This window comes from Salmo trutta, chromosome 34, assembly GCF_901001165.1.
Source record: "Salmo trutta chromosome 34, fSalTru1.1, whole genome shotgun sequence".
In the NCBI taxonomy this organism is placed as follows: Eukaryota; Metazoa; Chordata; class Actinopteri; order Salmoniformes; family Salmonidae; genus Salmo; species Salmo trutta.
In genome coordinates, this window is record NC_042990.1 from 27747641 (window position 1) to 27771919 (window position 24279).

The following is a 24279-nucleotide window of genomic DNA, read 5'->3' on the forward strand; positions in this document are numbered from 1 at the left end:
TCCATCTCTTCTCCCTCTTCTCCCCTCTCCTCTCCATCTCCTCCCCCTCTTCTCCCCTCTCCTCTCCATCTCCTCCCCCTCTTCTCCCCTCTCCTCTCCATCTCCTCCCCCTCTTCTCCCCTCTCCTCTCCATCTCCTCCCCCTCTTCTCCCCTCTCCTCTCCATCTCCTCTCCCTCTTCTCTCCTCTCCTATCTCCTCTCCTCTCCATCTCCTCCCCCTCTTCTCCCCTCTCCTCTCCATCTCCTCCCCCTCTTCTCCCCTCTCCTCTCCTATCTCCTCTCCTCTCCTCTCCATCTCCTCCCCCTCTTCTCCCCTCTCCTCTCCATCTCCTCCCCCTCTTCTCCCCTCTCCTCTCCATCTCCTCCCCCTCTTCTCCCCTCTCCTCTCCATCTCCTCCCCCTCTTCTCCCCTCTCCTCTCCATCTCCTCTCCCTCTTCTCTCCTCTCCTATCTCCTCTCCTCTCCATCTCCTCCCCCTCTTCTCCCCTCTCCTCTCCATCTCCTCCCCCTCTTCTCCCCTCTCCTCTCCATCTCCTCCCCCTCTTCTCCCCTCTCCTCTCCATCTCCTCCCCCTCTTCTCCCCTCTCCTCTCCATCTCCTCCCCCTCTTCTCCCCTCTCCTCTCCATCTCTTCTCCCTCTTCTCTGGTATTTCTTCTCTCTCAGGGCGTCCCTGTGGAGTTCCTGTGTAGTTCTCCCTCTGCTGGCTCTGACTTGGATGTCTGCTGTGTTGGCCATTACCGACCGCCGCTCCACACTGTTCCAGGTACACTTTGCTGTCTTCACGTCTTCACACACACACACACACACACACACACACACACACACACACACACACACACACACACACACACACACACACACACACACACACACACCAATCTGCTTTATTGCCATGAAATCATTGTGTCAATATTGCCAAAGCAACAATGTATACAATATACATTGTAATAAAATTATAAAGAATAACAAATAATAATATAAAATGGTAGTAAATAATAATACAAAATGAAATACAAAAATATCAACAATATAGTAGAAATGTAATACATATAAAAGGCTAAACATGGAAAATGAAATAATAACTAACTTATAACTAAATAACTGTCATCTTTACCATTACATCAGTACTACAACTACCATCATCATTACTACTACTACTACCACCACCATCACTAAACTGCTATCATTACCATCACCCTACTGCCCATACCATGACTATTTGGAATGATAAACAACAATAATAATAGTAATAACAATAATAGCAATAATAGTAATAACATTAATACTAATAATAAGTAAGTTACTGTTTACTATGCAGATGTTATTATTCAGTGTCCCCCAGGCTATGGCAGGCAAATGCATATTTGGCTGCAAGAGGAGCCATTGCTCCTTCGCCCATGAGTATTTTTAGTTTTTCCTCTGGGTTTAATAAATAAACATTTGTAATAAATGTAGTAATTTCTGTGAATAATGAATCTCTTGGTGAGGAATATTTATCACAGTAAAGGAGAAAGTGCATCTCTGTCTCTACCTCCCCTGTTGTGCAGTGACCACGTACACGCTCCTCTTTGGGTCGCCATGTCTTTTTATGTCTGCCGGTTTCTATTGCCAATCGGTGGTCACTCAGCCTGTACTTGGTAAGGATCTGTCTCTGCCAGGTGGTCCCTCAGCCTGTACTTGGTAAGGATCTGTCTCTGCTTCGTATCTCTGACAGAGTAGAGATAATCAGCCAATTCATATTCTCTGTCTAGGGCCAGATAGCAATTTAGTCGGCTTTGGGATTTTGTTTCGTTTTTCCAATGTTGTAAATATGAGTCCTTTGATTGGTTCATGATTTTATTTATTGGAATTCTTTCTTTTGAAGCAGTGTTGGTGTCAGCTTGGTTGGTTAGGTCCAACACCAGCTGACTGAGAGGGCTCGTTTCTGGGCTCAGCTCTTGGGTTTGAAGTGCTTTGAATTTGGACTTGGAGAATTTTTCCGTCAGAATTCTGCATGTAGGGCTTCAATTGGATGTTTGTCCCACATTTTAAAGTCCAGTTTATTAAGTGGCCCCCAAACCTCACTTTTGGAAAGAGCTATTGGTAGGATTACACTGTCAAATATTTTGGTCCAAATTCTAATTGGGATGTTGATTTTGAATAATTTCATTTTTATTGCAAACAATGCTTTTTCTTTGAGTGCATTTGAGAGTGCATTTGAGTGCATTTCTTTGAGAGGCTTTTTCTTTGAGTGCATTCACTGCATATTAAAGTTTCCCGATGCACATATCGTCAGACCAAGGTATGAGTCATTTTTTGTGTGTTCAATTATGGTGTTGTTCGGGGTGAATTTATATTTGTGTTTCTGACATCTGTTTTTGGGGGGGAAAATCATGATTTAAAAAATATATATATTTACTGCCAAGGCCCAATTTTGGCAATATTGCTCTAGATGTCACGTCCTGGCCAGTATATAAGGTTAATTGTTTTGTAGTTTGGTCAGGGCGTGACAGAGGGTATTTGTTTTATGTGGTTCGGGGTGGTGTGTTTGTGTAAAGGGTGTTTGATTTAGTATGTCCGGGGTTTGGTTTATGTCTAGGTAGTTCTATGTGGAGTCTAGTATGTCTGTTTCTATGTCTGGTGAATTGGTGTTGGGACTCTCAGTTGAAGGCAGGTGTTTTCTATCTGCCTTTGATTGAGAGTCTCATAAATGAGGGTGTGTTTGTGTTTGTGTTTTGTGGGTGATTGTTCTGTGTTCAGCCCTAGGCTTTGCCAGACTGTTTTGTTGTTCGTTTGTTAGTTCTAGTAGTTTTGTTATTTTGTATTCAGTTGTTTTTTGTAAGTTAATAAATCTAAATATGAGCATACACGTACCTGCTGCATTTTGGTCCTCATTCACCAACGACAACCGTGACAGAATCACCCACCACCAAAGGACCAAGCAGCAGAGGAAGGAGCGGAGGATTTTCGAAGAGGACAAACGAGAGAGATGGACTTGGGAGGAGATCTTGGAGGGAGAAGGCTCCTACACTTGGGAGGAGATCCAAGCAGGGAAAGATCGCCTTCCTTGGAAACAGGTGGTACGCGAGAGAGAGGATAGGAGTAAGGCTGGTATGGACCGGGAACGTTTCCGAGGGACAAGACTGGCGTTGAAGCACGAGAGGCACCCCCAAGAAAATTTTGGGGGGGGGCACACGGGTAGTTTGGCTAGGCGAAGGAAGAGCCGGAAGCCAGCTACCCGTGGTTATATGGAGGAGCGTATGAGGTGGGGAGCGCCATGTTTCGCTGAGAAGCGCAATATCTCACCCATACGCACGCACAGTCCGGTGCGAGTTATTCCAGCCCCTCGCAGGTGCCGTGCTAGAGCGGGCATCCAGCCTGGTAGGAGGATGCCTGCGCAGCGCATCTGGTCGCCGGTACGCCTCCGAGGACCAGGCTACCCAACTCCCGCTCTACGCACGGCTACCATCAAGCCCCTGCACAGCCCAGTCTGCCCTGTACGAGCACTCCGCTCGTGCAGGGCTACTAGTTCCATCGAGCCAAGGCGGGTTGTGCAGGAGGTAAGATCTAGACCGGCTGTGCGCCTCCATAGCCCTGGGTTTCCAGCTCCTGTCTCTCGTGCGGACCCGGAAGTGCGTCCACCCAGTCCGACTCGTCCTGTTCCCGCTCCCCGCACTAAACGGCAAGTGCGTAAACCCAGCCTCGCGAGTCAACAGTCGTCGGAGCTGCCCGCCAGTCAACAGTCGTCGGAGCTGCCCGCCAGTCAACAGTCGTCGGAGCTGCCCGCCAGTCAACAGTCGTCGGAGCTGCCCGCCAGTCAACAGTCGTCGGAGCTGCCCGCCAGTCAACAGTCGTCGGAGCTGCCCGCCAGTCAACAGTCGTCGGAGCTGCCCGCCAGTCAACAGTCGTCGGAGCTGCCCGTCAGTCAACAGTCGTCGGAGCTGCCCGTCAGTCAACAGTCGTCGGAGCTGCCCGTCAGTCAACAGTCGTCGGAGCTGCCCGTCAGTCAACAGTCGTCGGAGCTGCCCGTCAGTCAACAGTCGCCGGAGTGGTCAGACTGCGCTGAACTGCCGGAGTGGCCAGACTGCGCTGAACTGCCGGAGTGGCCAGACTGCGCTGAACTGCCGGAGTGGCCAGACTGCGCTGAACTGCCGGAGTGGCCAGACTGCGCTGAACTGCCGGAGTGGCCAGACTGCGCTGAACTGCCGGAGTGGCCAGACTGCGCTGAACTGCCGGAGTGGCCAGACTGCGCTGAACTGCCGGAGTGGCCAGACTGCGCTGAACTGCCGGAGTGGCCAGACTGCGCTGAACTGCCGGAGTGGCCAGACTGCCCTGAACTGCCGGAGTGGCCAGACTGCCCTGAACTGCCGGAGTGGCCAGACTGCCCTGAACTGCCGGAGTGGCCAGACTGCCCTGAACTGCCGGAGTGGCCAGACTGCCCAGACTGCCCCGAGCTGACAGACTGCCCAGACTGCCCCGAGCTGACAGACTGCCCTGAACTGCCGGAGTGGCCAGACTGCCCTGAACTGCCGGAGTGGCCAGACTGCCCTGAACTGCCGGAGTGGCCAGACTGCCCTGAACTGCCGGAGTGGCCAGACTGCCCTGAACTGCCGGAGTGGCCAGACTGCCCTGAACTGCCCCGAGCTGACAGACTGCCCTGACCTGCCCGAGTTGCCAGACTGCCCTGACCTGCCCGAGTTGCCAGACTGCCCTGACCGTCCCGAGTTGCCAGACTGCCCTGACCGTCCCGAGTTGCCAGACTGCCCTGACCGTCCCGAGCTGCCAGACTGCCCAGACAGCCTGGAACGGCCTGAGCCGGAGCCGCCTCCAATATAGGTGGGTTGGGGAGGGGGGGTGTAGCACAGTGCCGTCGTTGACGGCAGCCACCCTCCCTTCCCTCCCTTTAGTAAGGGGGAATTTTCTTTTGGGTATTGTTTGGGGGTAATTTTTTTTGTGTTAAGGTGCTTCTGGGGTAGCACCTTTAAGGGGGGGGTACTGTCACGTCCTGGCCAGTATATAAGGTTAATTGTTTTGTAGTTTGGTCAGGGCGTGACAGAGGGTATTTGTTTTATGTGGTTCGGGGTGGTGTGTTTGTGTAAAGGGTGTTTGATTTAGTATGTCCGGGGTTTGGTTTATGTCTAGGTAGTTCTATGTGGAGTCTAGTATGTCTGTTTCTATGTCTGGTGAATTGGTGTTGGGACTCTCAGTTGAAGGCAGGTGTTTTCTATCTGCCTTTGATTGAGAGTCTCATAAATGAGGGTGTGTTTGTGTTTGTGTTTTGTGGGTGATTGTTCTGTGTTCAGCCCTAGGCTTTGCCAGACTGTTAGTTGTTCGTTTTCGTATTTTGTTATTTTTGTATGTTCATTTTTGTAGTGAATAAAAATCAAGATGAGCATTCACGAACATGCTGCGTATTGGTCCACATTTTCCGATGACGATTTCGCCCTATCGTCGGAGGACGAAGACAACCGTGACACTAGAATGTTAAGGTTTTGTTGAAGACCTTCTTTGGTTGGTACCTCTGTGTCAAATAGTGTGAGCCCTGGGGCTGGAGAATGGTCCAACATGCCTGCTAATTCATTGATATAAATGTTGAAAAGATTTGGACTCAAACTGTAGTCTTGTCTCACACCTCGACGTTGTGAAAATAATTCTGTTCTTTGGTTTTTGATTTTTATTGCACACTTGTTTTCTGTGTACATACATTTTATTAAGTCATACACCTTACCACCAAGCCCACTTTGGAGAATTTTGTTGAATTGCCCTTCGTGCCAAATAGAATCAAATTATTTTTTAAAGTCAATAAAGCAAGCAAAGATTTGCCATATTTTTTTGATGGTCATGTTTATTAATTAGTGTGTGTAAGGTGTATATATGGTCAGTAGTGCGATGGTTGGGGAGAAAGCCAATTTGACATTTACTTTGCATTTTTTTCTTGAAGAAAGGTTTGAATTCTTGAATTCAAAATGCTACAGAAAACCTTTCCCAAGTTGCTGTTTACGCAAATTATTGGGGTCTGATTTGTCTCCACTTTTGACATCAGGGAAGCAGCCAGAGTTAATACCATGTTGAACAATTTAAGCACAGCATTTTGCACCTCAGGTGTGATGTTTTTCAGCATTTCATTTCTGATGTTATCTAGGCCACAAGCCTTCTAAATCTAATGGATTTTGGTTGTTTTTAATGACTGATGTTACATCAAGGATGTTACATTTTTCTTGATTTCTAAATGCTTATGTTGTAAGTCTTTTTGTGGGATGTTTTTGTATAGATTATCAAAATAACTTACCCAAATTCCAAAAATCTCTTTCTCTCTCTCTCTCTTTATTTCTCTCTCTCTCTTTCTCTCTCTCTTCATCTCTCTCTCTTTCTCTCTCTCTCTTTATCTCTTTATCTCTCTTTCTATCTCTCTCTCTCTCTCTCTCTCTTTCTCTCTCGCTCTCTCTCGCTCTCTTTATCTCTCTCTCTTTCACTCTCTGTTTGTCTTTCTCTCGTTCTCTCTCTGTCTCACTTTTTCTCTCTCTCTATCTACTGTATATGCTAACTGACTTCTGTTCTGCTCTGTTTCAGGTCCTGTTTGCTGTCTTTGACTCTGTCCAGGGCTTTGTCATCATTACTGTGCACTGTGTCATGCGCCGCGAGGTTAGTGTGTGTGTGTGTGTGTGTGTGTGTGTGTGTGTGTGACTGTGCCTGTCTGTGTGTGTGTTTACTGTATGTTGACTTTCTCCTACTGAAGTGTACAGTACTAGCTAGCTAGCTAGACAGAGAATCAGCTCAGACATGGGAAGGATTACTCTTGTGAATATACCAACAGCTCCAGCATATATTAATATAATACAGCATTGTCCAGATGATGCAGGGCCCCTATAAAGAGATTACTAAGACACTGTATGAAGTAAGATGATAAGTCCCCATTCTAATGCCCTCAATGCCCATTCACCACAGACCCACACAGGGCCCCTAGTGAGACCAAATACCCATCTACCACACATACACACATGCATGCACACACACACACGTGCCCGAAAGCACACACACAGATACACACACACGTATACACACACAATCGCAAACGACCCCCTAGTATGCCCAAATACCCAACTACCCACAATGCATTGGGGTTTGATTCATTCCGTGCCTACGCAGCATCTCCTAGCCTCTCCTCCAGCTACGATATACATAGTTAAATAGGTTATTGGATAAACTGATACAGTAGTTTAAAACATAATATTAAATGCCAGAAGCGCTAAGCCATATATGTTAAATCAATATCACAAAAGCGTAGGATTAGTCAACTAAATCCGGGAATTATTTTAGTAAATATGAAAATCTCTGCCAGAGACTGAACCTAATCCCTAATAGCTGCAGCACAACGGGTAAGGAGAGTATGCTGCCTCTGGATTGGAGAGATGTGGAGAGAAGGAGAGGAGAGTGGGATGACAGACAGTCTAAAGAAGTTGCGGAGAGTAACAGATAGACAGAGGGTTGGAATAGAAGAAGACGGCGCTTGAGTGAACAGAGTTGATGGATCTATAGAGAGGGTGTGTTGCAGAGCAACAATGTGTGTATGAGAACAAGGAAGGGAGGGAGGGAAAAGAGAGTGGTAAAGAGAGCATGCAGACATTCGTGGAAAATGTTATTTATCCAATAGGGAGTGAGAGAACACAGATGTATAGAAAATGTGATTAGCATAGTGAGAGAGGGGGGAGGGAGGGAGTGAGAAAACATAAATGTATATATAGAAGCCGTGATGAACACAGAGAGAGGAGGGAGAGAGATGGATGGATGGAGAAAATGAGGAGAGAGGTAAGGAACATGGGTGTATGTATGAAAATAATGACTATAGCAGAGAGGAGGGGGAGTGGGACAAAAATAGGGAGGGAGAGGTGACAGAGAAAAGAGAGGGAGAGAGAAGGAGACAGGGATAATGAAGAACACAAAGGGGGAGAGGGTGAACATGGGGGAGGGAGGGAGTACATTATAGACCCAAAGGAAACCCATTTGACTGTGAAATGAGAATGACCTAGCCATTAGCGTGCCAAAGTACCCAGCAGGGAATCAGAGTTAACTTAGTGAGGGTGGAGAGAGAAAGAGAAAGCTAGTTGAAGATAGATAGAGATAAAATGTCCTCCTGTGTGCTACCTATATCCCCCCACCAGAATCCCCATACTTTAATGAAGACATCTTCTCCATCCTGGAGGGGGAAATCAATCATTTCCAGGCCCAGGGACATGTACTAGTCTGTGGCGACCTAAATGCCAGAACCGGACAAGAACATGACACCCTCAGCACACAGGGGGACAAACACCTGCCTGGACGTGACAGCATTCCCTCCCCCATATGCCCCACTAGGCACGACTATGACAACATATCCAACAAAAACGGGTTACAACTCCTGCAGCTCTGTCACACGCTGGGTATGTACATAGTCAATGGTAGGCTTCGAGGGGACTCCTATGGTAGGTACACCTATAGCTAATCTCTTAGCAGTAGTACTGTAGACTACTTTATCACTGACCTCAACCCAGAGTCTCTCAGAGTGTTCACAGTCATTCCACTGACACTCCTGTCAGACCACAGCAAATTCACAGTCTACTTGAACAGAGCAATACTCAATCGTGAGGCATCAAATCCAAAGGAACTGAGTAATATTAAGAAATTATATAGATGGAAGGAATGTAGTGTGGAAACCTACCAAAAAAACAATTAGGCAACAACAAATTCAATCCCTTCTAGACAACTTCCTCAACAAAAGGTTCCACTTTAAAAGTGAAGGTGTAAATGTTAACAGTATATTTGACCTCTCAACTTTCCTATCTAATCTAAAAATTTAAAACAGAAAACCGAAGAAAATGGACAACAATGACAAATGGTTTGATGAAGAATGCAAAAACCTAAGAAAGAAATTGAGGAACCTGTCCAACCAAAAACATAGAGACCCAGAAAACCTGAGACTATGCCTTCACCATGGTGAACACTAAAACAATACAGAAATACACCACGGAAAAAGAAGGAACAGCACATCAATGTAATTGAAGAATCCATAGACTCTAACCATAGACTCTAACCACTTCCGGAAAATTGGAAAACACTAAACAAACAACAACACAAAGAATTATCTATCCAAATGGAGATGTATGGGTAAACCACTTCTCCAATCTTTTTGGCTCTATGACAAAGAACAAACAGCAAAACAAATACATGATCAAATACAAATCTTAGAATCAACTATTAAAGACTACCAGAACCCACTGGATTCTCCAATTACCTTGAATGAACTACACGACAAAATAACAACCCTCCAACCCAAAAAGGCCTGTTGTGTTGATGTTATCCTCAAAGAAATGATAAAATATACAGACAACAAATTCCAATTGGCTATACTAAAACTCTTTAACATCATCCTTAGCTCTGGCATCTTCCCCAATATTTGGAACCAAGTACTGATCACCCCAATCCACAAAAGTGGAGACAAATTTGACCCCAATAACTACCATGAGATATGTGTCAACAGCAACCTTGGGAGAATCCTCTGCATTATCATTAACAGCAGACTCATACATTTCCTCAGTGAAAACAATGTACTGAGAAAATGTCAAATTGTCTATTTACCAAATTACCGTACGACAGACCACGTATTCACCCTGCACACCCTAATAGACAAACAAGCAAGCCAAAACAAAGGCAAAGTCTTCTCATGCTTTGTAGATTTCAAAAATGCCTTCGACTCAATTTGGCATGAGGGTCTGCTATATAAATTGATGGAAAGTGGTGTTGGGGAAAAACAACCGACATTATAAAATCCATGTACACAAACAACAAGTGTGCGTTTAAAATAGGCAAAAAACACACACATTTCTTTCCACAGGGCACAGCCCCACCCTTTCCACAGCCCCACCCTCTTCAACATATATATCAACGAATTGGCGAGGGAACTAGAAAAGTCTGCAGCACCAGGCCTCACCCTACCAGAATCTGAAGTCAAATGTCTACTGTTTGCTGATGATGTGGTCCTTCTGTCACCAACCAAGGAGGGCCTACAATAGCACCTAGATCTTCCACACAGATTCTGCCAGACCTGGGCCCTGACAGTAAATCTCAGTAAGACCAAAATTATGGTGTTCCAAAAAAGGTCCAGTCGCCAGGACCACAAATACAAATTCCATCTAGACACCGTTGCCCTAGAGCACACAAAAAACTATACATACTTTGGCCTAAACATCAGCGCCACAGGTAACTTCCACAAAGCTGTGAACGATCTGAGAGACAAGGCAAGAAGGACATTCTATGCCATCAAAAGGAACATAAAGTTTGACATACTAATTAGGATCTGGCTAAAAATACTTGAATCAGTCATAGAACCCATTGCCCTTTATGGTTGTGAGGTCTGGATCCGCTCTCCAACCAAGAATTCACAAAATGGGACAAACACCAAATTGAGACTCTGCATGCAGAATTCTGCAAAAATATCCTCCATGTACAACGTAGAACACCAAATAATGCATGCAGAGAAGAGTTAGGCGGATACTTAAGTAGGCCGATACTTAAGACTGACCCAAACTTAAGGAAAGCTTTGACTATGTACAGACTCAGTGAGCATAGCCTTGCTATTGAGAAAGGTCGCCATAGGCAGACCTGGCTCTCAAGATGTGCACACTGCCCACAGAATGAGGTGGAAACTGAGCTGCACTTCCTAACCTCCTGCCAAATGTATAACCATATTAGATACACATATTTCCCTCAGATTACACAGATCCACAAATAATTTGAAAACAAACCCGATTTTGATAAATTCCCATATCTATTAGGTGAAATACCACAGTGTGCCATCACAGCAGCAAGATGTGTGACCTGTTGCCACAAGAAAAGAGCAACCAGTAAAAAACATCATTGTAAACACAACCTATATTTATGTATTATACTATTTGCACGTCGTTACAACACTGTAATTAATAAATAATATGATATTTGTAGTGTCTTAATTATTTTGGAACTTCTGTGAGTGTAATGTTTTCTGTTCATTGTTATTGTTTATTTCACATTTGTATATTATCTACTTCACTTTCTTTGGCAATGTTAACATATGTTTCCCATGCTAATAAAGCACCTTGAATTGATTGAATAGAGAGAGAGAGAGAGAGAGAGAGAGAGAGAGCGAGAGAGCAGTAAATGCCCAATTCATCTGCTCTGATCCAATATGCAGTCTCTCTCTCTCACACACACGGAACACACGCTGGACGCCCACTGTGAGTGAAGATGGCTTTTCTTTGGCTCTGCAGCTCACTTCAGTGTTCTGTTCTCAGATTCCACTCATAGGGTGGCGATTTGTTGTCCTACTCAGCCAAATATGTGGCAACAATTTGGGGAAGGCCCCTTTCTGTTTCAGCATGACAATGCCTCAATGCCCAAAGTGAGGCCCATACAGAAATGGTTTGTCTAGATCGGTGTGGAAAACTTTACTGGCATGCATTGAATGGATGAATTGGAACGCAGACAGCGAGCCAGGCCTAATCGCCCAACATCAGTCAGTGCCCGACATCACTAATGCTCTTGTGGCTGAATGGAACCAAGTCCCTGCAGCAATGTTCCAACATCTAGTGGAAAGCCTTCCCAGAGTGGAGGCTTTTATATATACCAACTCCATATTAATGCCCATGATTTTGGTGTGAGATGTTCGATGATTGGTTATGTAGTGTACATATAAACAGTACCAGCACTCAAAATGAGTCCTGCACCTATTTCACTCCAAGTCAAGCACTGGTTCAAGTATCTTATTTTTTTACATTATTATCATTGTCCCCAATGCACATTATGCCCAAAATTCAACAGTTCACAGTTGAATGTGTTTGTATTTATTATGAATCCCCAGTACTCTTCCTGGTGTCCAGCAAAATTAAGGCAGTTATACAATTTAAAAAACATTACAATTAATTCCTAACAGATTTCACAACACATTAAGTGTTTGCCCTCCTGCCACTACTCTATTACCACATATCTACAACACAAAATCCATCTGTACATGTGTGTAGAGGGCGTATGTTATCGTGTGTGTGTATGCATGTGTCTGTGCCTGTATTGGTGTGTCTTCACAGTCGTTGCTGTTCCATCAGGTGTATTTTATCGCTCGGGGCAGGCCTGAATTTGAAAGCCTTGGTATTAGCTCTCTCTCTCAAGTGACTTATGATGCCAAAGGTAATGTGGGTGTAAATGTCATAGTGTGTACCCACCACCCAGCTTTAGCTTACCTAACGAAAGTATCAGAGAATAGCAAACAATATGCTATATCTCTGAGCGCTGTGCCTCTGGCGTCAGTTACCACCATATCTATCTTTGTTTTAATAGTATTATCCTCCTAACGGAACCCTCAGTAGACTGGCTGCCTATCTAGATTCAACAACTGTGTACTTTTGGTACCCATTTGTCATACTTGAGTAAAATAAAGATACCTTAATAGAAAATGGCTCAAGTAAAAGTCACCCGGTAAAATACTGCTTGAGCAAAAGTCTAAGAATATTTGGTTTTAAATATACTTAAGCATCAGAAGTACATGTAATTGAAAAAATATACTTAAGTATCAAGGTAAAAGTAAAAGTATAATTTCAAATACTTATATTAATCAAACCAAACTGCACAATTGTTTTTTTTACTTTTTATTATTTACGGATTGCCAGTGTCATGCTCTAACACTCAGACATAATTTACAAACAAAGCATTTGTTTTTAGTGAGTCCACCAGATCAGAGGCAGTAGGACTGACCAGGGATGTTCTCTTGAGTGTGTGAATTGGACCATTTTCCTGTCCTGCTAAGCATTCAAAATGTGACGAGTACTTTTGAGTCTCAGGGAAAATGTATGTAGTAAAAAGTACATTATTTTGTTTAGGAATGTAGTGAAGTAAAAGTAAAAGTAGTCAAAAATATAAATAACACAGTAAAGTACACATACCCCCCAAAAAACGTTTTAACTGGTACTTTAACATTTTTTTATTTAAGTACTTTACAGTACTGCTCATTGTTCTTCAGTTCTCTCTCTCACTTTCTCAGTCTCTGTCTGTATTTCCATTCTCTTGCTTTCTTTTTCTTTGGATGTTTTCAAATAGTGTTTTTTAAATAGTATTAGTACAGTAGTATTAAAAGCTAACAAACACATTTAAGAAACTGAGATTTTTAACTCTTATTAAAAGCCAATAATGATGCAATACATGTTGATGACGTGTAATAAACTATTCTGCTTTCGAGGGATAATCAACAAGGGGCTATCCGTTCTTTGGAAAATAATCCAACTCCGTGGAAGATCAGTTCCACTCTGCTATCGCATAGAGCCCAGAGTTGATTATCTCTTTTATATCATGGTCAGATTGAACAAATGTGTTCATTTGCAAATAGAAATGTGCTCAACATCCACTGAAGTAGCTAGCAGGTTTACTAGATAGAGTAGTTGACTTGGTAACCAAACAAACAGACTTGCAAGTTTAGCTAACCAAACCATCAGTCCTCAGGCATGATACAAGTCAGTATTCGATGTCCATCCGTGTCTGAGGATGTCAGGAGATGACGTGGAAAATGGCCACTAGGGACAACAGGGAGCGCTGTTACCTTCAAGTAGGCTTTGATTTTGCTAGGGCATTGTGGACAGGGATGGCAGACGGGCGTAAGCCTCTGGTTCCAAAGGTTGAATTTTCAAATCCCATGATATGAAGTTGTTTTTGATATTTGGGTTTTAAGTCTGTCCCAAACCTTAACCCTTACCTTAATCATTCGGGGGTTAATACCTAACCGTATACCTTGGAGATAAAACGTAACCATGGAATGATACAGAGAAGTAACCATACACTTCAAAATGTTACTTTTGGAACAACTTCAAAATGTTATGTTTGAGAAACATGGATGAACGTCTAATTCTGACATGAAACTGTGAGAGTTTGTTGCAGTCCTGGCTTGCTGTTATGAAAATCTAATTCAACAATGTCAATAATTTGTTCAATTCAACTTTTTCTTTCAAAAGCAGCTCAAACATAGAACATGTACGAATTAAGTATAGCCATTGAATTCTACCATGCTGATATACCCTGCTCTATAGGGAAATAAAACATTCTCTAGAATTCCCTTCAAGTCAATCAGAAATGAGTGTTCAACAATGCCATGGTATAACATATTCAAATCCATAATAAAACCCAATATAGATGATCAAACATTTGCATTAGCAAGGTAATATATTTGTTTGTAGCTACACTCTTAGAAAGAAAGGTTCCTTAAAGAACCATAAGGGTTATATCGCTTGCTTCATATACAGTATGGAACCCCTAAATGTTCTATATAAGACCCTTTTTTAGGGTTCTTTGATCAGAACCCTAGAGGTTCTTTTTCATTGAATCAAAATGGTTCCATATAGAACCCTGTATGGTGCCATTTATGAATTATGGCTACCACTATTAAATAGTAATATTTTTTGCTAAGAATAGAATTTAACAAACAATTAAATAATGGACAAAACAAGCCCAGCATAGTTTTTAGAATGTATTGTCATTACTGTATATGCTAACATAGTTTGGAAATATGCACCGGTGGCCAGGGAGGCATCTCTTTGTTTGAATGATGGCCCATGTCAACTCTGGCTGACTTCTTTACAATACAGTACAACTTTGTCCATTAGTTACAGCAAACAACGAAAATGTGGCTTCTGTTCCATTCTCAACACCCCCAAACTTCACACATGCAGTTAAGACAAGCACAGGTTCAATCTGCAGTGCAGCACCCCTGGATGGAGAGCATGTCGTGGGGTTTAGGGCCTTGCTCAAGGGCCCAACTGTAGGGGAATGTTTTGAGGATGTGAACCCAGCAGTCCTCCAGTTGTCAGATCAATTCCACCCATTTTCTTCCTGCACCCAGCCCGGGATTCAAACCAGCAACCTTTCAGCCACAGGTCCAATTCCTGCCACAGGTCCAACTCCTTAACCACCGGGCTACCTACCACCAGTACAGTTTGGGTGGTTGCCTCACTGGTTCCAGAGAAAAATAAAAAAGGACCAAAAACACAAGTTAATCTTTGGAAATAAGTATGAATTAATCTGCAAAAATGAAGACCAAATGCTATGCAGACATATAATTATTATGATGTTGAAGAACAACTTACATGCAGTTTTATTTATTTTTTATTTCACCTTTATTTAACCAGGTAGGCTAGTTGAGAACAAGATCTCATTTGCAACTGCGACCTGGCCAAGATAAAGCAAAGCAGTTTGACACATACAACACAGAGTTACACATGGAATAAACAAACTTACAATTAATAATACAGTAGAAAAATCTATATACAGCATGTGCAAGTGAGGTAGGATAAGAGAGGTAAGGCAATAAATAGGCCATGGTAGCAAAGTAATTACAATATAGCAATTAAACACTGGAATGGTAGGATGTGCAGAAGATGAATGTGCAAGTTGAGATACTGGGGTGTAAAGGAGCAAGATAAATAAATTAATTAATACAGTATGGGGATGAGGTAGATTGGATGGGCTATTTACAGATGAGCTATGTACAGGTGCAGTGCTCTGTGAGCTGCTCTGACAGCTGGTGCTTAAAGCTAGAGAGGGAGGTAAGAGTCTCGAGCTTCAGAGATTTTTGCAGTTCGTTTCAGTCATTGGCAGCAGAGAACTGGAAGGAGAGGCGGCCAAAGGAAGAATTGGCTTTGGGGGTGACCAGTGAGATATACCTGCTGGAGCGCGTGCTACGGCTGGGTGCTGCTATGGTGACCAGTGAGCTGAGATAAGGCGGGGCTTTACCTAGCAGAGACTTGTAGATGACCTGGAGCCAGTGGGTTTGGCAATGAGTATGAAGCGAGGGCCAGCCAACAAAAGCATACAGGTCGTAGTGGTGGGTAGTATATGGGGCTTTGGTATATGGGGCCGAAGTCGAGGATCGGTAGGATGGTCAGTTTTATGAGGGTATGATTGGCAGCATGAGTGAAGGATGCTTTGTTGCGAAATAGGAAGCCGATTCTAGATTTAATTTTGGATTGGAGATGTGTAATGTGAGTCTGGAAGGAGAGTTTACAGTCTAACCAGACACCTAGGTATTTGTAGTTTTCCACATATTCTAAGTCAGAACCGTCCAGAGTAGTGATGCTGTACGGGTGGGCAGGTGCGGGCAGCGATCGGTTGAAGAGCATGCATTTAGTTTTACTTGCATTTAAGAGCAGTTGGAGGCCATGGAAGCTGAGTTGTATGACATTGAAGCTCATCTGGAGGTTAGTTAACACAGTGTCCAACGAACGGCCAGAAGTATACAGAATGGTGTAGTCTGCGTAGAGGTGGATCAAAGAATCACCAGCAGCGAGAGCGACATCATTGATGTATACAGAGAAGAGAGTCGGCTCGAGAATTGAACCCTGTGGCACCCCATAGAGACTGCCAGAGGTCCGGACAACAGGCCCTCCGATTTGACATCGGAGAAGAAGCGAGAAGAAACTCTATCGGAGAAGAAGCGAGGCAATCATTTGAGAAACCAAGGCTGTTGAGTCTGCCAATAAGAATGTTGTGATTGACAGAGTCGAAATCCTTAGCCAGGTCGATGAATACAGCTGCACAGTAACGTCTCTTATCGATGGCGGTTATGATATCGTTTAGGACCTTGAGCGTGGCTCAGGTGCACCCATGACCAGCTCTGAAACCAGATTGCATAGCGGAGAAGGTACGGTGAGATTCGAAATGGTCGGTAATCTGTTTGTTAACTTGGCTTTCAAAGACCTTAGAAAGGCAGGGTAGAATAGATATAGGTCTGTAGCAGTTTGGGTCTAGAGTGTCTCCCCCTTTGAAGAGGGGATGACCGCAGCAGCTTTCCAATCTATAGGAATCTCAGATGATACGAAAGAGAGGTTGAACAGGCTAGTAATAGGGGTTGCAACAATTTGGCAGATCATTTTAGAAAGAGAGGGTCCAGATTGACTAGCCCAGCTGATTTGTAGGGGTCCAGATTTTGCAGCTCTTTCAGAACATCAGCTATCTGGATTTGGGTGAAGGACAAGTGGGGGAGGTTTGGGCAAGTTGCTGTGGGAAGCGCAGGGCTGTTGACCAGGGTAGCCAGGTGGAAAGCATGGCCAGCCGTAGAAAAATGCTTATTGAAATTCTCAATTACTGTGGATTTATCGGTAGTGACAGTGTTTCCTAGCCTCAGTGCAATTGGCAGCTGGGAGGAGATGCTCTTATTCTCCATGGACTTTACAGTGTCCCAGAACTTTTTTGAGTTTGTACTACAGGATGCAAATTTCTGTTTGAAAAAGCTAGCCTTAGCTTTCCTAACTGCCTGTGTTAGCAGCAATCAAAAGTGAGATTCGCGTCCTCTTATAGTTCTTGGTTACTGCCAGAAGTTGCAAAACACAGAGACAGTGTGTTAAAAGTCATGTAATGATTAAGTAGGCTATTGAATCACCAAGATTTATTATACTGAATTTATTATAAATTATTTATACATACCTTCATGAAGCATAGTCCCCTCAACTGACTCCACACTGAAATACTGAAATAAAAGGAACAATTAGCTAATTTCCAATGTCAGGCTGGGTCTGTAGCTATATTTGGAACATACCATAATTAAAATGTATGTTTATTTGAAAGATTTGGCTGGCTAGCTTGTAAAGTGGAGAATTAAAGTATCCTGGATTTTTTTGTTTAACGTTAGTTAAATAAAGTTTTAAATGTATTTATATAGCCTGTAGTTTACCATATGACTTTGGCTTCATATGTTTGAATTAAATTACCTTAATACGTTGAACAATAACGTGCTTATTGGTAGTCTACTTGCATTGTCATGCTGGAGTGAGGGTTGGTTTTTGAATCGGAAGGGCAGTTACATTATGAATTGACCAAAAGGTTCTATATTGAGCCCCTTTTGTAAATTCACTCTGGCTATCTACTCCGATTTCAGAGCACTCTCGTCTGAGTGTGCCAGAGCGCAGAATAACTGATGAATGTACGAACGCGTGTCAGCACAGTTACTGTCACCAACGCTTTAGACAACATGAAAACAGATAACCACCTTTGCTAGGGCGAGTAAAATGGTCAGCATGAGGTGTTCTCTTATTTGCGTCTGGAAGTAGCTAGCAAGCTAGCCAACTTTAGCCAGTTAGCTTGGGTGCTTGACTGCCGTTGTGAGGTCAGAGCGCTCAGATCAATGTTACTCCTCGGCTAGAGCGTCCAGTGTGCTCTCTGAATGCTCCGAGAGCGAAACACTCTGAATTTACTAATGGACAATCTGACAACGCTCTGAATTTACTGAGCGCACTCTGGCATTCCAGATTGAATTTACGAACACTCCCTAAGAGTGTATGCTTTTATGCTAATATTGTTATTAATATTGCTTCTAGCTAGCATTAAGTTTGCAACAACACAGGTTTGATGGAAACTTGCTGTTTGCCACTCAGACCTCTGCAACATATGAATTCGATCTTCCCCCTGCCATATTGAGTTAACGGGGTCAGATGTCAGCTAGTCATTTTTCTGACCAGGTGATATCATAATGGAGCATCATTTCATTGGAATAAATGTCAATGCAAAACAGCTGAAACAAATGAAAAGGGAATGTTAGCTGTCATTTCACAGTTTGATGTGACTGGGTTAGCTTTTGTTAGCTGTTGTTTTCTAAAATCCCCATTACATTATGGGGTATTGATAAAACCCTCAAGGTTCTTTGCCTTCACTGGGTATATATATATATTGACCCTTTTATAGAAATGGGTTCTATACTCTTGTCCAAAGAACCAAATGGTTCTATAAAGAACTCCAATGAACCCTTTTTTCTAAGAGTGTAGGTTAAAACCCAAGTACTGTATACATGAACATAGTGTCTATGGTAGTCTTAATGTTGTGAACTTAACCAATAAAGACCTTCAATTTGCTCCTTTCCTCCCATTATCCCTCCTCTTCTCCTTCCTTCCTTCGCTCCTTATCCCTCTCTTCAAGGTCCAGGACGCAGTGCGCTGTCGGATGGGGGGATGTAAAGATGACAGCGAGAACTCACCGGACTCATGCAAGAATGGACAGGTGCAGATCATGGTGAATAACATTCCATTTCATCCCATATTAGACCCATAACCACTACTAGTCTGGCCTCTGATCTGTTTGTGCTGTCTTGCCAACTTCTGGGACCAGGCTACGTAACCACATCATGTTGGTCCTAAAACTGCCTTGTTCCTTTTCTCCAAGTACTGCCCTTCGCTATTTATAATCCCAATCCCAATCCCAAATCGACCACTAGACCCTACACCCAATGCACTTGTGGGGTTTTGAGAGGATTTGAGAGTTGTCAATTTCGGATTAGGACTAACATCCTAGGGCCTCCCGAGTGGTGCAGCGGTCTAAGCCACTGCTTTGCAGTGCTAGAGGCAACACTACAGGTTCGATCCCAGGCTGTGTCGCAGCCGGCTGCGACCGGGAGACCCATGATGCGGCGCACAATTGTCCGGGTTAGGGGAGGGTTTGGCCGGCTGGAATGTCCTTGTCCCATTGTGCTCTAGCGACTCCTTGTGGCGGGCCGGGTTCATGCATGCTGACTCAGTTCACAGTTGTACGGTTTTTCCTCTGCCACACTGGCTTCCGGGTTAAGCGAGCAGTGTGTCAAGGAGCAGTGCAGCTTGGCTGGGTTGTGTTTCGGAGGACGCACGGCTCTCGACCTTCGCCTCTCCCATACGTACGGGAGTTGCAGCGATGGGAGAAGACTAACTACCAATTGGGGAGAAAAAGGGGTAAAAAAAGGGACAAATATCCTAGCCAATATTGATGGTCTATTTCCAGTCCCTCCTAAAGATATTTTCTCAGCGCACCTGTAATCAGTCATTTTCATATTTTTTTCACATTTTTATTCACTCGGCGGTGACTGCGGCAGGTTTATTTAGCCTATAAGAAAGGTCCTTATCATTATGCGCAGGGTGTAAAGTTACACAGAAGGTTACTTTGTCCAAAATCGTGTTAATAGTCTTGTAAATCATAAAGACATGAAGTGCCTCCCAATGTCGACCAGGTCACAACGTTCTGTCATTTGTATTAGTTACGAAGGTTCCAACGCTGACCACTCCTTCCCCTTTAGTTGTATTTATCACACAGTCATTTACTGTAATATTTTGGTCTCTTGAATGGACCGCTAGGAATGTTAGGAGGCTGATGATTTACTGCAAATGACCAAAACACCTTTTTTTTATTGGAATGTCCTTGTCGTGAATTTGTTCTTTAAAGCTGTCAGGTTCAGAGTTTTTCCTTGCCTCAAATCACTGACCTGGAAAAACGTATGGCCCAGGGTTGTTCCTGGTGATGTCACATGTTCAGGTAAAATGAATGGTCTTATTTATGAGGAAACCTACTCCTGCCAAAGTTAACACGGAGCGCTGTGCTAAAAGCAGTCATATCAAATCAATTTGTAAATCCAGAGTGTTTCCAACAGTAATTTTCCAAATGGTATAATCCTGAATTAATCCCTCATAGTAAAAGGCTCAAGGCGACGCAATGAAAAGGGCAAACTTTACTGAAACCCTGTGTCATAAAGCCTTCATAAGCCTGTTATAAACATGACATGACATAACAGCCATAACAGTATTAAGAAGGCCTTATGATGTAAGATTTCAAGTAATGTTACCATAAACTAACTTGAGAGGATAGGATGACATCTTGAGAGGATAGGAGGACATCTTGAGAGGATAGGAGAACATGTTGAGAGGATAGGAGGACACATTGAGAGGTATAGGAGAACATATTAAGAGGATAGGAGAACATGTTGAAAGGATAGGAGGACATGTAGAAAGGATAGGAGGACACATTGAGAGGATAGGAGAACATATTGAGAGGATAGGAGAACATATTGAGAGGATAGGAGGACATATTGAGAGGATAGGAGGACATGTTGAAAGGATAGGAGGACATGTTGAGAGGACAGGAGAACATCTTGAGAGGATAGGTGGACATATTGACAGGATAGGAGAACATATTGAGAGGATAGGAAAACATGTTGAGAGGACAGGAGAACATATTGAGAGGATAGGAAAACATGTTGAGAGGACAGGAGGACATATTGAGAGGATAGGAGGACATACTGAGAGGACAGGAGAACATGTTGAGAGGATAGGATAACATATTGAGAGGATAGATGGACAAATTGAGAGGATAGGAGGACATATTTAGAGGATAGGTGGACATATTGAGAGGATAGATGGACATATTGAGAGGATAGGTGGACAAATTGAGAGGATAGGAGGACATATTGAGAGGATAGGAGGACATATTGAGAGGATAGGTGGACAAATTGAGAGGATAGGAGGACATATTGAGAGGATAGGTGGACATATTGAGAGGATAGGTGGACATATTGAGAGGATAGGTGGACAAATTGAGAGGATAGGAGGACATATTGAGAGGATAGGAGGACATATTGAGAGGATAGGTGGACATATTGAGAGGATAGGAGGACACATTGAGAAGATAGGAGGACATATTGAGAGGATAGGAGGACATATTGAGAGGATAAGTGGACATATTGAGAGGATAGGAGCACACATTGAGAGGATAGGTGGACATATTGAGAGGATAGGTGGACATATTGAGAGGATAGGAGAACATATTGGGAGTATAGGAGGACATCTTGAGATGATCAGTCTTCAGACTAGAGTACAACCAAAGACTAGAGTTACCCCACTCAACCATTCTGGTAGTTCGTTTGAACGTTTGAGAATGGTCCCTCCCATTCTCCCCCTCTATTCTCACTTACATGTTCATCCTCTCTCTTCAATGTTCAACTTCTCTCTTGCATGTTCATCCTCTCTCTTACATGTTCATCCTCTCTCTTACATGTTCATCCTCTCTCTTCAATGTTCATCCTCTCTCTTGCATGTTCATCCTCTCTCTTACATGTTCATCCTCTCTCTTACATGTTTATCCTCTCTCTTACATGTTCATCCTCTCTCTTGCATGTTCATCCTCTCTCTTACATGTTCATCCTCTCACTTACATGTTCATCCTCTCTCTTGCATGTTCATCCTCTCTCTTCAATGTTCATCCTCTCTCTTGCATGTTCATCCTCTCTCTTACATGTTCATCCTCTCTCTTGCATGTTCATCCTCTCTCTTGCATGTTCATCCTCTCTCTTACATGTTCATCCTCTCTCTTGCATGTTCATCCTCTCTCTTGCATGTTCATCCTCTCTCTTGCATGTTCATCCTCTCTCTTGCATGTTCATTCTCTCTCTTACATGTTCATCCTCTCTCTTGCATGTTCATCCTCTCTCTTGCATGTTCATCCTCTCTCTTACATGTTCATCCTCTCTCTTACATGTTCATCCTCTCTCTTGCATGTTCATCCTCTCTCTTGCATGTTCATCCTCTCTCTTGCATGTTCATCCTCTCTCTTGCATGTTCATCCTCTCTTGCATGTTCATCCTCTCTCTTGCATGTTCATCCTCTCTCTTGCATGTTCATCCTCTCTCTTGCATGTTCAACCTGTTTTTTACCTTGTCTTTTTCCTTCTCTTTCTTATTCTCTTCATCATTTCTTCTTCCCCACATATCACTTATAATCTCTTCTTATTAATGTTTCTAATTCATCTGAATTGTGTCCTCTCCTCCAATCCCCCCACTCTCATCTCTCCTCCTCTCACATCTCTCCATCCATCTCTCCCACCATCCCTGCATCAGAAGTGTCAGAACATGTCCTACTGCGGGCAGCAGTGTGGCTCTCTGCACTACAGCACTGGCACTGGAGCTTCTCCCTGCCCGTCATCGTCATACCAACAACAGTCACCATGCCTGCCACCATTCCACCCTCACCAGGGCTGTCAACACGGCTGCCAACAAGGCTGTTACCACAGCCTGCCCCACAACAACCACATGAACCATGAGCACATGAACCACACCCTCAACCATGCCCATAACCAAGCTTACAACCACAACCATGGACATAACCACAACCAGTACCCCAACAGCAAATCAGTATGTCAACCACAGTAGATAGACACTATGTCCTAAAGTAGTCAATGCTGTGTGTTGCCATATAGAACATCTGGTACATTAGCCACGGGGTTTCCAACAATGGTTCCCAAATTGTGGATATACCCCTTGTGGTCAAGGAAATGGCTTTCAATTTATTTAATAAAAATGTTATTAGCCTGCAAAAACAACTAATGTTGTTGTATGGTCCGTTGGGGAAAAGGTTTGGAAATCACTGGGCTGCAGTATATTAGTACAGTGAGGGAAAAAAGTATTTGATCCCCTGCTGATTTTGTACGTTTGCCCACTGACAAAGAAATGATCCGTCTATAATTTTAATGGTAGGTTTATTTGAACAGTGAGAGACAGAATAACAACAGCAAAAAATCCTGAAAAACGCATGTCAAAAATGTTATAAATTGATTTGCATTTTAATGAGGGAAATAAGTATTTGACCACTGACTTTGTCAGTGGGCAAACGTACAAAATCAGCAGGGGATCAAATACTTTTTTCCCTCACTGTATGTAGATTGGTGCCAGTAGGTTTTTACAGAAGGGAGCTTGAACTTCCGTCTGGCCCAGTAGACCCCACATGTCTGAGTTATAGTCTTAGCTTCTACCAGTCAACGTTGTTTTATGCTGCTGTTTTATATCTAGATGGAAGTGTTTTTAGAGGAAGTTTTGGGATCCAAATGTTGTTTTGTTCTTGCATTTATTCCAATAATAATTCAGCCATACGTGAATTGGAGTTCTCTTGTGCTTAAGTGGTTACCAGTGTTGGCTGAACCCAGGCCTAATGTGAATGTCCTCCACAATAATGCCTGGACAAACAGTACTTAGTAATGATGCTGATGGTTAACCTGATTCACTTTACATACTCAGCCTGTGTGTGGGTGTGAGAGAGAGAGGGGGGAGAGAGATGAGAGTCTATATCCTCATTTGTCTGTTTAGGCGAGAGCCATTTGTGAGGCAGTGTGATTTGCGTGCTAAGAGCTTTCCTCTCCTTTGAGACCTGCATTCATTCTCTACCTCTTTCAAATGTTCTGTTTCTCTTTCTGTCCCTTTAATTATCTTTATTTCTCTCCCCCTCTCATGCTCTCTCTTTCTCTTCCACTTTCCCCTTTCACTGCCTTTCCCCCTCCCTTCATCTCTCTCCCTCCCTCTTCACCCCCCATCTCTCTCTTTTACCTACCCTCTCCCTCCATCTCCCACTCCCCCCTCCCTTTTCCTCTCCTGTCTCTCTATCGCTCCCTCCCTCTGTCTCTCTCTGTGGCGTGCCAAAAATGCCTAATAGCTTTATATCCACACAAAGGCTTTTGTGAGTGAGCGTCATAGAGGATTCTAG

The 24279-nt window shown here is 43.5% G+C and overlaps 1 protein-coding gene across 3 annotated transcripts in view; it reads left to right on the forward strand.

Moving 5' to 3' along the window:
* The window catches only part of adgrb2 (adhesion G protein-coupled receptor B2), a 470244-nt gene that overhangs the window by 406000 nt on the left and 39965 nt on the right, over nucleotides 1–24279 (forward strand). For all 3 annotated transcript variants that reach the window (XM_029732443.1, XM_029732444.1, XM_029732445.1), the window contains 3 exons: nucleotides 665–764; nucleotides 6551–6622; nucleotides 18932–19024. In XM_029732443.1, the coding sequence (XP_029588303.1) occupies nucleotides 665–764; nucleotides 6551–6622; nucleotides 18932–19024 (265 nt within the window). The remainder of the gene's footprint in view (nucleotides 1–664; nucleotides 765–6550; nucleotides 6623–18931; nucleotides 19025–24279) is intronic.